We start from the raw sequence: 13,213 nt of genomic DNA, 5'->3' as shown, positions 1-13,213 counted from the left end.
TTGAGTGAAGCACACAGATGCTTTTCCCCTCTACACAGATAAAGGTGGATATGTGTAACTAGCCAGAAGAGGAGACAGGTACCTGTTAACATGGATGTTTCCTACAGGTATTGGCTGTTTTCGGATGAGGTTCCTGGCTTGTTCATTGAGAAAGGCTGGGTACATGACAGTATAGACTACAGATTCATCCTTCCCCATCAGAAGAAAGATGATTTTAAAAAGGACTACAGCCCAGGAGGTACAGTCAGCCTGCTTCTCTGTGGGTATTTCTGTTGTTGCTGTCTGACTGTTACAATGGATTCATGAATGTGAGAGAGAATGGTCTAGTCTGAGCGTTTTCATGGGGATACTCTGATTTAAGCATTCTTTAGACTCCAGAAGCCTGCACACAGGAGAGTGATGCTCATGATGATCTCCCTCCTGCTGCTGCGGGTCATGAGAGTCCCTGCAATATACCCCATAAGGACCCGGGGATACAGTCACCTTTCTCTTAAAAGCAGTGAGGTTGATGTCAATTGTGGACTAATCCCGCTGGTTTACTCTGAACCTGTGGAGTTGCAGTGTGCCAGACTTCTTGGACAAGCAGTCAGTTTTGTGCTGCAGAGAGTGAGGGTATCCATCACAGTGCTAACGTTCCACCAGTGCCAAGACTCCCAGATTAACCTGTGAAATAGAGACAAGCAGGTATCTTCTAGATACCTATAGCTTTGCTGATTGAGGCCATTTTGGCAAAGAGCCCTCTTGCATATGTCCTTTCAGCCTGCTGTTCAGCTTGTACTGAATGTGCAGGTGGGATGCAATGACTAGCTGAAGTTCTAGTGCTTCCTCTGTAATTTTGCCTGGCTGACTTGGAGCCTGGGTGGTGGAGCCTTGCAGCCAGAACTTGGACATGCACAAAAATCAGTCAGTGGGGAGGGAAACGGAACACTTCTGTGTGGAAATAGTTCTTGGTACAGAAGAGCATGCTATAATCTGACTCCAGTTGCAGTTTCAGTCCTAACCGTTTGTTGCTTTTGAAGCAGCATAGGCTGACACTGAGTCTGTCTACAGCAATACTGCACGCAAGAGGCTTTGCTGAGTTAAATCAGAGAGCCCTCACCTGGTGGTATTTTGTCTTAGACAATGGGCAGAGTAGACACCTGTAGAAGAATGGAACAGGACAAACCTACAGTGAGATAACTTCATTCCGCACGTAACTTTGCAGCCATCTGCATCTTGCTGACTCGTTGAGCTGGTGGTGGCATTATTCAGTGGCCCCTCAACGAGTGTATTTTGTTATGTGAACTTTTTCAAATATTGACCAGCCATGTTCATGTACACCAGCTTGCTTCCAGCTGTATTAATTTCTCAACTGCTGCCTGTGTATTTACCCAGCTAGCGTGCAAGATTTCAGCACACTCCTTCTGAAACTTGATAAGCAAAGGATGAAATAAGCAGAGGTTTAAATTCATGTCAGACTGTTGTCTAAGATGCTCAGAAATGCAAATACATCCTGTTTATAACTCAGTTCTAAAAATACTTTGTCAGTATATAACTAAGAAGCGAAACTAGTTTTATGTATTTGAAATAGTAGGAATGCTTTTATTAATTTTATGTATGTGCTTTATAATGCAGTAATTTCTTTAAAAATCTGTTATCTTTTTTTGTATTTCTATAAATGCATATACTGTGACCTTTAGCAAACTAATGCTGGATTAGTTTCCCCTGTCAAATGTATCGCTGGCCCGGATACTGAATATAAATACTTAACTGGAGGTAGCTTAGTTTTTGCAAAATAAAAGTGCTCACTGAGGAGAAAGATGAATGAGAATACGCTTGAGCTTGTGCTTTTCTTTTGCAGACAAGCGGAAGAGCACAGCCACCGATGGCAGAGTGAGCAAGCTTCACCAGTCTGTGCCTGCTGCAGACCTTCCCGCAGAGACCACTGCACCTAAGCAGGGACAGAACTTATGGTAACACATGCTTTTATATCTGCAAAGTACTCAAAGCATAGAGGTTAAGGAAACTAGACAGATCTCTTGTGATAGACCCTACTACATACCTATTACTCCTTCAGTACTTTGCAGTTAGACTACTTTAGCAGCTCTCCAGGCCTCTGTTACTGATATTATTACTAGTAGTGAATGGCTAATAGGACAGCCAGTCCAAGAGCCAGGGGAATCATTACAATCAACCTAATCAATCAGACTTAAAGCCAGTGTAAATTAAGCTGGTAAAATTCTGCTTTGACTTAGTGCTTTTTTAAATATTTTATATTCAGAAGAATTGCTGAAATTAAAAGAATTGTTGTGCATTTTTTTTTCAGTATTGGTAAGCATTACTTTAAAAAAAAAATAGAGGGAACCAGTGATCTGGCTACGTGTGTCTAGGTTTTCTTTCATGGTTCATCACAGCAGACCTGAGCTGTGGCACACGGGGTCCTTGAGCACATGACATTAAAGTCTTTATTCAGATCTTTGGAGACAGGCCTATATACTGCATGTTCTTGTACTATGTGAGACATGTAGAGCCAACCCCCAGCTCCTTGTCCGTGTCTTCTTCCTAGGCTTCACAGCAGACAGTGGTGGTGTCCATTTGTTCTCCTACAGCATCATATCATGGAACTGATTTTTGTTGCTACTGATAATGATAGCTTAGCAAAATTATTCTTCCATGTTGACAGCCTGTTATCCCTTTAATGCATCCCAATGCCAAACGGAACCACCAGCATGTCTTCTAAGTGAACCAAATCTAAACACTACTTTTTTGAGCATCTTTGTGACTTGCTCCAGTAATCGGCCCTACCAGGGTCTTTTATCTTTAAAGAAAATCTCCTATGTCGGCTGTTGGCCTGTGTAGAAAGGAGTGACCAGCAGTGTCCCCATGCCAGAAAATACTGGCTACTGCTTTACCTGCTAAACTGCCTGTACAGGACTCTGCATGTTTTTAGATAACCCTGAGAAGTGACTGTCAGAAAGTACTTGCTCCTGCAGCTCCCATATTAGCAGTGGCATTTCCCCAGAGTTTTCCACTGCTGACACACAAGTAGGGTTACTTGGTCTTTGATAAATATCACCAGTTGTAGGCTTAGCTTCAAAGCATAGTTGCACTGCTGCAAGACAGAACAACTTTACTAAAGATGTTCCTGCTACCCCACCAGGAACTGTCAGAGGCTGAAATTTGTGGATGCTTTGATTCATGTAAACCATCAGTATTTGAGTGCTGACTCTTTGCATTGCTCTACCCCTTCTCTTTCATTGCTAGCAGGTCATAGGAGATTGCAGACTTTCTTCTGCATGCCGTCGCTTTGTCCATTATTGCCATGATAAATCTCCACCCCTTTCTCAGTCTAGTCCTTTCTACACCTTGTCACATGGCCAAAATTCAAGCAGTTGGGCTTTCCTAGGGAACGGGTGCTAAGCAGGTGGTCGTAGAGGACAGTACGATCCACAGGGAAGTCCTCTCTGCTCTTTCTAACTGCCTCTGCTAATGCTTGATCTTATTCAGCAGAGATGGCAAGATATGTTCCAGTAGAAGGACAAATTACATAAGGAAACCAGTAGCTTGTCAATCAATAGTGCATATTGCTATAAACTGAAGACAAAACAGAGCCAAATCCAGATGAGTTAAGTAACACTGAATCCCTGCAACTTGTAATTCTAGGCCGAACTTGAAAAAAGCACAGTATTTTATATTACAGTAAATTGCTCAATCAGGTTGGCAACTCTCAACGACATGCTGAGAGGGATCAGAGTGGTTACAAAGGTAGAGGTACTTTATAGAGTAACTAGTCATGCAGCCCAGGAGAAGCAGCTGCTTGAACCAGGTGCTGTACATTCTCAGGATGCGGTATTCTCCTTTTTTAAGAAGAGCAACAAAAAAGAATTAAGAAGGTTGTTTAAAAGAAAAGAAGAAGCTTAAAGTGGCAGCCAAAAGCCTAAAATGCTTTCAAAGAGATTGTCTTAAAGTTTCCGTACTAGATGGTCAAAACAAGTGCTGCCTCTTACCTTTGAAAAACAGGTTTGAGGAAACTTGGAAACAAAACAGCAGCAACAATAACAAAACATGCTCAGTACGGTTCACATCAGGATAAGGAAGCTCTTAAAAGTAAAAAGGCTTACTTAAAAACTGTGTTTGGGTCTAAATGAGGGAAATAAAAAGGATGATAAACTGAAGTTTATCAAGGGCGAAACAGGTTTTTTTTCGCTTGGGGAACAGTTGCTTCACAAGATCTGTGGTTAGAGGGCCTGCCTTAGGATAAGAGGGAAGCTCTTCTCATGAGTGAATAATTGGCTAAGAAATACAAAACAGATTACAGAAATACTCTAATTTGTATGTTCAGCAGGGAGATGGAGAGTAATGCTAGAGGAGAATGGGGAAATCTTCTAAAGAAAGGGGATTTTCTTTGGGTAAAGAAGAAAGGGATCAGGAAATTAATCTAGCAAATGGCAGTTTTGAAACAGAGAAGAAAGTACTACTTCAGATCATACAGCTGATATATGCAACTCACTGCTACCAGCTGCTGTGGATTTTCACATTTGTACCCATTCAAAGCACCAGTTGGACAAATTGCTGAAAAGAGTTCACTGAGGACTATTAAGCACAAAGGTTCTTGTCCTGGCACACAAGGAAGTCCTCAAAGCAGCAGATCCTAAAATCTGGAGAGGCAGGTTGAAGAAATGTCACTGCATGCCTGCTCTGCCCTTTTGCCACTCAGAAACAAGATACTGAGCCGGGTGGGATTTTTTCTTTTTGCCCGTCTCTTATTGCCACAGTGTCTTTGATTTCTGTCCTTTTTGTTACCTGCTAGGAAAGACTGCTAATGATCACAGCACTTGCTGATTTTTTACTGAGGGTATCACGCCTGTGTGCATTGTTCTGCCAGGCAGGCTGGCAGCGTCAGCATGTTGAGGTGTAAAGTAGTGCAAATGGAAGATCTGAGCCAGATGTAGGCCTTCATGCCCTTAAAGTGAGCAGGGGACACAATGGCAGCTTTTCAGAGAAAATTCAACCACTTTGACTTAGCATTCTTCTGTGCTGCCTGCATGACTTTCTCCTAACTGACAGGGCCACCTAGAGCCATTTCCGCAGATAAGCAGTAAGCTTCATCAGCTGAAAGACTTTGTTTAAAGCTCTAGAACTGCAAAGAGCCTGTTTGCTAAGTACCTATCTGACAGCTGTCACCATTTGCAGGTAAGCTTCCACAAAAAGACAAGTGACAACCTCAGAGCTGTTATTTCAGGGGATAGCCAGTAACTAGAACTTCCCTCTGAGGCAATCCATATTCCTGTTACTGTATTTTCCTCCCTGGTGATTGCCGTTGATCTCTCCAGTCTCAAGGACTCCCATGAACATAGATGGTTATGGAAGAGTCTCTTCCTTGGCTGCTTTTTGCACATTGTCCTTGTGCACCCTCAGAAGCCCTGAGGCCACACTGAAGTCCTTGTTAGGATACAAGGACTTTTTCAGCTGTATCTCATAAAGTTAGCATGTGGTGCATAGGAAGTTTTATTTCTTTTTGTTCTGCCTTAACTCCTGCCATCTGTCTCTTTCTCAGTAGTACATCTAACATGGGATTGAGAGTAGCCTCACAGTGCACGTAGAGCATCTTTAGCCTTACCCTTTTCTACTCCAGAGCAATGAGACTTTTAAATGAACACCATATTAACTCTGTGAATGGTTCTGTTTCACAGAGGATGGGAGCTGGTAGGGGAGAAATAGATTCCACACTTCTGCCAAGAGCTACAGAAACAGTATCTCATGGAAGTGGTTTCTGCTTTCAGGACATTGTCCCCCAAAAGAAGAGGGCCCAGTGTTCTGTCCTAAAAGTGCAGAGGCTGAGTCATTGTTCTCGTCCACAATCATTAATGCTTGGTTACTTCTGTCTTCTCCAGACAGATAGACCAGTCCCGTTTCTAATATTGTGCACCTCTTTCACTGATGTTGATGCTTATTAAAAAATCTTCCCATTAACGCTACCAGGCATGTGGTCTTTGAAAAAGCCTTTTGTCCATACTGTAGTGCTTCGGGAGCTGTGTATGTACTGGTCTTTCCTGCAAGAACCACAGGTTAATTGCAGCCTTTGCAGTATATTAGTATGCAGGAGAATTCTTGCTCATCCTGGTCAGAAAGCAGTTGAATTTTGGAAACAGTGGCATCTCTGCAGAGTAACTCCCGTTGTTCTTCATCTATTAGGAATACACCATGATATGGCGGGTCCCCTCAGCAGACAATTTGAGTTAACCATGAGTGGGTGCTGACAGACTCCATTCTCACGCCTATATTCTACAGATGGAGTTCCCCTGTTTCCACCAACCCTCCAGAGCAGGTACTGATCCTGGGCTCCTCTAGATGTTGTCCTCTTGATTTCTTCATTCCCTAGTCTGAGGTCCAGGTTTTATACCTTTCTCTATCCCTTGTAGCCTGAGAACAGGTAGCAATATTCAGCCTGAGTGAGCACTAAGAGCTCCTTTTGATTTGCTGCTTGTGCCATTTGCCCCTTCTGTTTTGATTGCTGACCAGTCTGCTGACTCGTACTGCCAGAAGTATAAGAAAAGAATCTAGGCTGTTATTCAGGGATGTGGGAAGTCCTTACACCAGTCAGCATATCCCCCTTGATCAGTTTGAAGACCTCCATCTGGTCTTGATTCTCCCAAAGGCATCTTTCCCATCACTCTAGATTGTGTTCTTAAGCTCTGTGTCAGGCCACATGAAGGGCAGCGATTTCCTTCCCCTCCCTTTTATCAAGACCCATAAGCTCACAGCCCTGTTGCCTCCCACCATTTAAAATGCCAGCCCTGTCTTATCGTGTCTGTGCTCCCAGCCTGGTGCTGCTGGAGCCCTAGTTGGAGGTGCAAGTGGTTCCTTCAGGTGGTAGGAGTGCACAGAGAACTGGGTTGAGAACCAGGAGCTGTGGCTGCACAGAGCAACAAGGTGTCACCAATCAAACTAACACAGGTACCTCTTCGGTATGTTTATATTTTGTGCATTTTAGTTCAAGCTGATGTAGAACAGTTCCCTCTCCCAAAAATCCCAGTTCTTACTCTCGGAATGAATTGGGAAGACTTGAGTACCTGTTGGAGATGTTGTACCTTCCCTGTCCCACTTCCTTTTTAGCAGCAACAAAGTTGTGCTAGGGCTTATCCCTAGCTTTCTTAAAAGGATGATTGCTTTCTCACACTGGCCAGCAGCCTGTGGTGTCTTTCCACAAACCACGTAACACCAGAGAATCCAAGCACCATATGATGACTGTTTCCAGTGCCCTTTCATTTTTACAGTGAGACAAAACTGAGCAGGGAATTCCCCTGTTAGATTTGCAGCCATGGGGGAAAGCTGAGGAAGCTTGCGCATGGTCGTCTCAGATATTTTTCCAGCTGGATCCCGTGGTGTGTCACCAGCAGTGACTGATGTTGTTTTATCACAACCTAAGCAACCATCTCAACATGGCCGAGAAGTAGTTGTCTGCTGGGTATCTGCAGGGCAACTGTTTCGAAGCGTGATTTATGCCATTCCCGTATTGTGACAGATTCTTCATACTAAAATATGGCTTAGGACCAATCCCAAGATTTGCCCAAGGGTTTGGAAGCAATTTGATACCAAAGATTGTAGAGAAATTTGTCTTTATTTAACAGAAGTCCAGTAGACTTAGAAAGGCTAGTCATCGCAGTGCTCTGTCTGTAGACCTTCCAGTGAATGTAGGAATGGTAATTAGTCACCATAAGTGGCATCTGTAAGAAAAAGGCACAGGTTACGTTGTTACGGGTTTGTGTGAATGCCTGTTGGACCTCATGACCAGCCCTTTAATCAATACCGCTTCTGAAGTGCCTGTGCTAGGCTCTAGTGGGTGAAAGACACTTGGAGCAGCTCTGCTGTTTCTCACAGGGAGGGTGTGCAGAGGGTAGTGGTGGCCAAAAGATTTGATCTCAGTGTGCAAAGTGAGGATGCTCCGCAGGGTTGGAGGATGCTGAAGCAGGTGACTGGCAAGAAACTATTTTTCTTCCATTTTTAAACATTCAATCCTATGTTTTGTTAGAGTAATTAATTTACTAATTGAATGCAAATTGTGAGGCCATTCCCCTAATACAAGCATATTAGAACTCTGGAATATTTTCAGATACGATATTTAGTAAGTATTTCTGCCAGAAGAATAAGCATTGTGGATACTGTAATTCTAAGAGGAGCCACAAGAGCATCTTTCTCTAGTTGTTGCTTGGCTCATCTGAGCTTGTGCCTAAGAAGAAAAATTAGATCCGGAGTCGTCTTTGTGGCTGGTATGGATCACACAGTGGTCCTTTGCAGTTGCTCCCATATAAAGTTGATTTTTGCTGTTCCCTTGCTTCCCTCTTCTAAGGAGCAGTCCTTTTCTAGAAGGTATGTAATTAGTCTTATTTTCTCTAAATGAGCTCTGAAGCTCGGATTGAATCCTCACCCCCATCAGGTGAGGAGGCTCTGTGGCATCCTAGAATAGAGTTGGGGAAAAAAGAGGAAAAGAGCAGAATTTCAGGCTGTCTAAAAGCTAGTTTGGATCTGCAACCCAGCATTAAAACTTGATTGTACTCTGGAACTGCAGAGAGAATGCCTTGTGTAGAGAACTCTGCAAAAGTGTTCCCCTTTTAGTTTCAGCTAACTGCCAGTCGCCATTGCTGTCCAGAAGGACTTTCTGATCAGGAAGGTTTAAAGCTAATGAACATGGTTTCCACATACTGCAATAGAGCTTTCAAGTTCAGGCGAGCTTCTTAGAAAGGAGGACTTCTGCACTTGCGGAGGGTATAGCCTTCACAGTCACAAATCTACCTCGTCAGCAACTGTGGTATATGCTAGGACGTACCCTTTGTTAATCTAGGGACTTCTTGGGTTAATGAAAGAAGTTGAAGGTTATGCAGAAAGAATGATTAAATTGCCATGCTATGCAGTGAATAGCATGTTAATCTTTTCTAGTGCATCTAAAATGACATTCAGATTACTTAAACTGACTGCAACTTAGTGAATTTAATCCCTGGGGTAGCTGACTAAATTCAAATGCCAATGTTTTAATAAACTTAATGGGGAAAAAATCTGTAAATCAGTTCTGTGTTTATTTTGTTTTTATTTTTTCTTACCCTGGAATTGGCTACATTTGGGGACCTTGAAACGAGGCCAGTCAGAGTCAGAATGCTTATGCCAGCGTTACTGGAAGTGTTTCACCTTGCTCCATGGGGTTGGGGTATAGGTTACTTGTGATCCCTGCCTATTAATACTCGTGCACTATTTAGAAGAAGGAATTGTCTTGCCACAGAGATACGTTAGCTGATGTTGGGGTGTGTTGTATCTTCCAGGTTTCTCTGTGACAGTCAGAAGGATTTGGATGAGCTGCTGGATTGCCTCCACCCACAAGGAGTGAGAGAGAGCCAGCTAAAGGAGCGTTTGGAGAAAAGGTGAGCCTGCTCTTTTTTTCCTCTGTGTGCCTTCTCAAAGGCAAAGCACATCCTTGTCACGGCAAGCTTTTCCATTCCTGGGGCAGCGTTCTGCATTTTGCTTTGATCGTGCCTGTGCTGAAGAAGGGAGGATACTGAGGATGAGAAATTGCTGCTTTTCCTGGGCAGTAACTGCAGGTTCTTGGTAAGCATTTCTGTCATTGCTCCTTGGAACTGGAACTTGGAACTGGAAACAAAAGCAGTGCTGATTCACTCAGAGCCAGAACTACCATGTGCTTTGAGGCATCTTTCAAAGAACGTCTTGCATGGGTGGAGCATGTACATCATGATAGATACCACTGTTGCCCTAGTGCCCGCACAGCTCACAGGGCACTGGCCTTGCATGTATTCAACGGTTGGTTTTGATTTTCCAGGTATCAGGACATCACACATTCTATCCATTTGGCTCGGAAACAGAACTTGGGCCTCAAATCCTGTGACGGCAACCAGGAACTGCTGAACTACCTCCGAAGTGATCTGATTGAGGTTGCAACTCGGCTGCAAAAAGGAGGCCTGGGATACGTTGATGTGACACCAGAATATGAAGCAAGAGTGAGTGAACAGGCAAAGTAGCACTAAGCAAGACAAGCGCAAGCTGATACTTTCTGCGGAAGGTCTTGAGTCTTTTGTTCTCCTCAGACAAGAGGATAGGGAAAATCAGTTTTCTCATATGTCCTCTCTTTCTAAACAATTAATTCAAGATTACATAGCTACTGGCTTGAGGTCCTTTTGGTGTAGGTGGGTCATAATATTGGAGCTAGGTGTTGTGCACAGCTGTTAAACTGTCCTGTTTCCTTCATCTGGTGGCAGACTTCCTTATGGAGCATTTGCAGAATTCTTTGTAGCTGATTTTTAGCTTCTGCATCAAAACCAGCATGTCTTGCTGAGACAGCAGTTTTCCATTTTGGAGTCTTTTGGTAGTTGCTGGGCTTTGTTTGTTTGGGGGTAGGCGCAGGGGGTGGTGGGTTTTTGGGTTGGGTTTGGTTTGGTTTTGGTTTTGTGGTGGTTTGGTTTGGGTTTTGGGGGGTTTGGGGTTTGTTTTTTGGAGGGGGTGTGTATGTCATAAATTCAGACCACTTTAGGCTTGGGGTAATGATTGTGTCCCAGTTCCAGGACCTAAAGGATGTTTTGTTCATGGGTATGTCAGTACAAAAGTTACTGTGCGGTGAACTAAAGTATGAATTTCAGTGCTCTGGCTAGTTCAGCCTAACTCACAGGAGCATTACTGGTGCACTGAGGAGGGGATGCATATGCCTGGGATGGGTAGAGTATGCACTCCTGTGACTAGTGCATGCTCCTCCTACCAAAGGACAACATTGTCTGGCTTGGAATGGTTAATGCTCTGTTTAAGCTGCGTCCTGAGCCACTGCAGAGACTTTCCCGTGTAGATGAGAGCGTAAGTATTAAGGGGAAAAGTGAAGTCACTAAAGGAGTGGAAAATGGCTTAGTGCTTGGTCATCATATATTTGGGTTTTGTTGAGGTTTTGGTTTTGGGGTTTTGTGGGGTTTTTTTTTCAAGGCACGATGGTTTTTTTTTGAACAATGCTATTCAGCTATGTATGAACTCTGGCAGAAGGAGCAGCAATGTGCTGATTCCATAACCAAGTATGGTGGATGACGACACCTCATTAAGTATTGCATGTATCCGTTTGCAGGACAGACCCACCTAAAAAAGCACAGAGAGTAACATCCAACTGTTAGGTGACCATATGCTCTTCCTAACAGGTATACTCACTAGAGAGCTTGAAGGATTTTGGAGAGTGTGTGATTGCACTCCAAGCTGGTATTGTTAAGAAGTTTCTGCAAGGTTTCATGGCCCCCAAACAGAAGAGAAGGAAACATCAAGGAGAAGACTACATTGCCAAGGCTGAGGAGATAGATGAAGATAAGAAAATGGCAGAAGAAGCTAAGGTATTGTTAACTTCAGGGCTCTGTATCAGTCTTGTAATATAACTCTTTGAGCAGGGACAATACATTTCATCGGGTACTAAATCCTGAGCAACTTCTCCCCGTTCCAAGTTTAGAGTGCAGTGGGTTTTTGTCATTTATGGGGCCAGGTGTTCCCTGGTTATTTTGAAGAGTAAAAGTATTGGAAAAATGAAAATCATACTGTGGAATAACAGTTAATTCTCTCTCTATGAATAGGAAATGGATCAAGTCAAATGTTTTGCTGCCTTCATGCAGCTCCTCACAGAAGTTGGGTACTCTAATAAAAGCATATTAGGGAGCATTTTTAGAGTAGTTAACAAGAGTTGTATCCATCACAGAAGACTGACGGTGGCTTAATGCCTTTGATCTATAAAGAGGAGGAGAGACATGGTGAGGTTTTGGTGGCTGCAAGCAAGTTAAGTTCAGGTAAATATCATTGTACATATGGAAGACACCCAAAGAAGACGCCAAACTATGGATTGCACACAGCCTGTCTGGACATCTGGACAAACAAGCCATATGTGCCTGCAGTAGAAAAGTGGTATTGTGAGGGCAAATACAGAGCCTTCCAAATCAAAGCTCAGAAGGGATAGAGGAGAACTGGAGAGGATTTGGTAGGGTCCTACAGGCAGCTGAGCTGTACCAGCATTTCATCCTAAAAGGGATACTAGTGCTGAAGGGGTAGTTTGTATACACTGCATTAGTGACCCATGACAAGACTTTCCCCACTGCCCCCTTCAAAGTGCTCTGCCCTGACTGATCACTGACTTCAGCAGAAGTAGCAAGATACGAATTGAATCAACAGAATAATTTGAAATTCCCATCTTCAAAAAGAAATATTAGATGCTTGCCAGGCACTGGGATGTGTGTTTTTGGGGGCCATTTTGGGTTTTTGTTTAAAGCTCCTACAGTATGTGCTGAACCCGTTTGAATATCAAGTCTTTGCTGTGTTGTGCTATAATCATAAGGGTTGTACCTGTAGGGCATACTTTAAGGGAAGACATCAGATTTACTACAATATCTAAATGGATAGTAATTCAGCAGTGTGAATCTGTAGTTGGACCCTTGTCACTTATCTACTACTGCTAAAGCTATATCAGATTTGAAACCCAAGCTTTTATTTGTCTGAAAATTGAGCCATTTTGATCATGAATGTTTTGTTAGTTTCTCCATTCTACCGTAGAGCATTACTTTCTCACTGATGTGGTTACGGAGCATTGTTCGTTGCAGCAAGGCCAGGCTTCCATAGTGTGCTTCATTCTAGCAGCTGCAGAACTTTCAGCTACAGCAGCCTGGTTATTTCTAGTATTACCCAGTTTGTCTAATGTGATGCGTGCTTAGCTCTACAGCTGGGTCTTAGAGGTGTACGGGCACAGATTTCAGTACTGCCAGTCTGAGTGTCTGGTTGTGCGGGTCTCCCTCCGGAGCATTAGTTTTTTGTTGTGCCAATGTCTCTGGAGCATTTATCTATACAGTGCAATGCCTTTTTTATCTGACTCAGAGTTTTCTCGACATTTGTGGTGGTACAAGTAATGTTCCGCTTTTGTGTTGGTTTTTTTGGGTTTGTTTGTTGGTTTTTTTGGTTTTGGGGTTTGTTTGGGGTTTTTTGTTTGGGTTTTTGTTCGTTTGGGTTTGTTGGGGTTTTTTTTCCTCAGTTTATCTGGAACAAGCTTTCTTTTTGCCAAAGCAGAAAACCTTTATAGATGACCTTGAAAGAGCAACACAGATCTTAGATATAGTTATCCGATTAAAAAAAACCTGACTATTAGGCTTTTAAAGACAAATCTGCTGCATTGGCCAAGATTTACGAAGTCTTTTAGAGCCAAAACTGGACTGAGAGTGCAAAGCAGGTA

The 13,213-nt window shown here is 43.2% G+C and overlaps 1 protein-coding gene across 6 annotated transcripts in view; it reads left to right on the top strand.

Moving 5' to 3' along the window:
- Positions 1-13,213, top strand: part of BAZ1B (bromodomain adjacent to zinc finger domain 1B) — a 58,921-nt gene that overhangs the window by 32,372 nt on the left and 13,336 nt on the right. For 4 of the 6 annotated variants that reach the window (XM_064467994.1, XM_064467995.1, XM_064468000.1 and 1 more), the window contains 5 exons: positions 108-259; positions 1,841-1,952; positions 9,294-9,392; positions 9,806-9,983; positions 11,157-11,342. In XM_064467994.1, the coding sequence (XP_064324064.1) occupies positions 108-259; positions 1,841-1,952; positions 9,294-9,392; positions 9,806-9,983; positions 11,157-11,342 (727 nt within the window). The remainder of the gene's footprint in view (positions 1-107; positions 260-1,840; positions 1,953-9,293; positions 9,393-9,805; positions 9,984-11,156; positions 11,343-13,213) is intronic. The other 2 variants (XM_064467996.1, XM_064467997.1) reach the window with 1 other exon arrangement.

The sequence above is a fragment of the Phalacrocorax carbo genome, chromosome 17 (genome assembly GCF_963921805.1).
Source record: "Phalacrocorax carbo chromosome 17, bPhaCar2.1, whole genome shotgun sequence".
NCBI lineage: Eukaryota > Metazoa > Chordata > Aves > Suliformes > Phalacrocoracidae > Phalacrocorax > Phalacrocorax carbo.
This window is presented reverse-complemented; position numbering and strand designations above follow the sequence as displayed.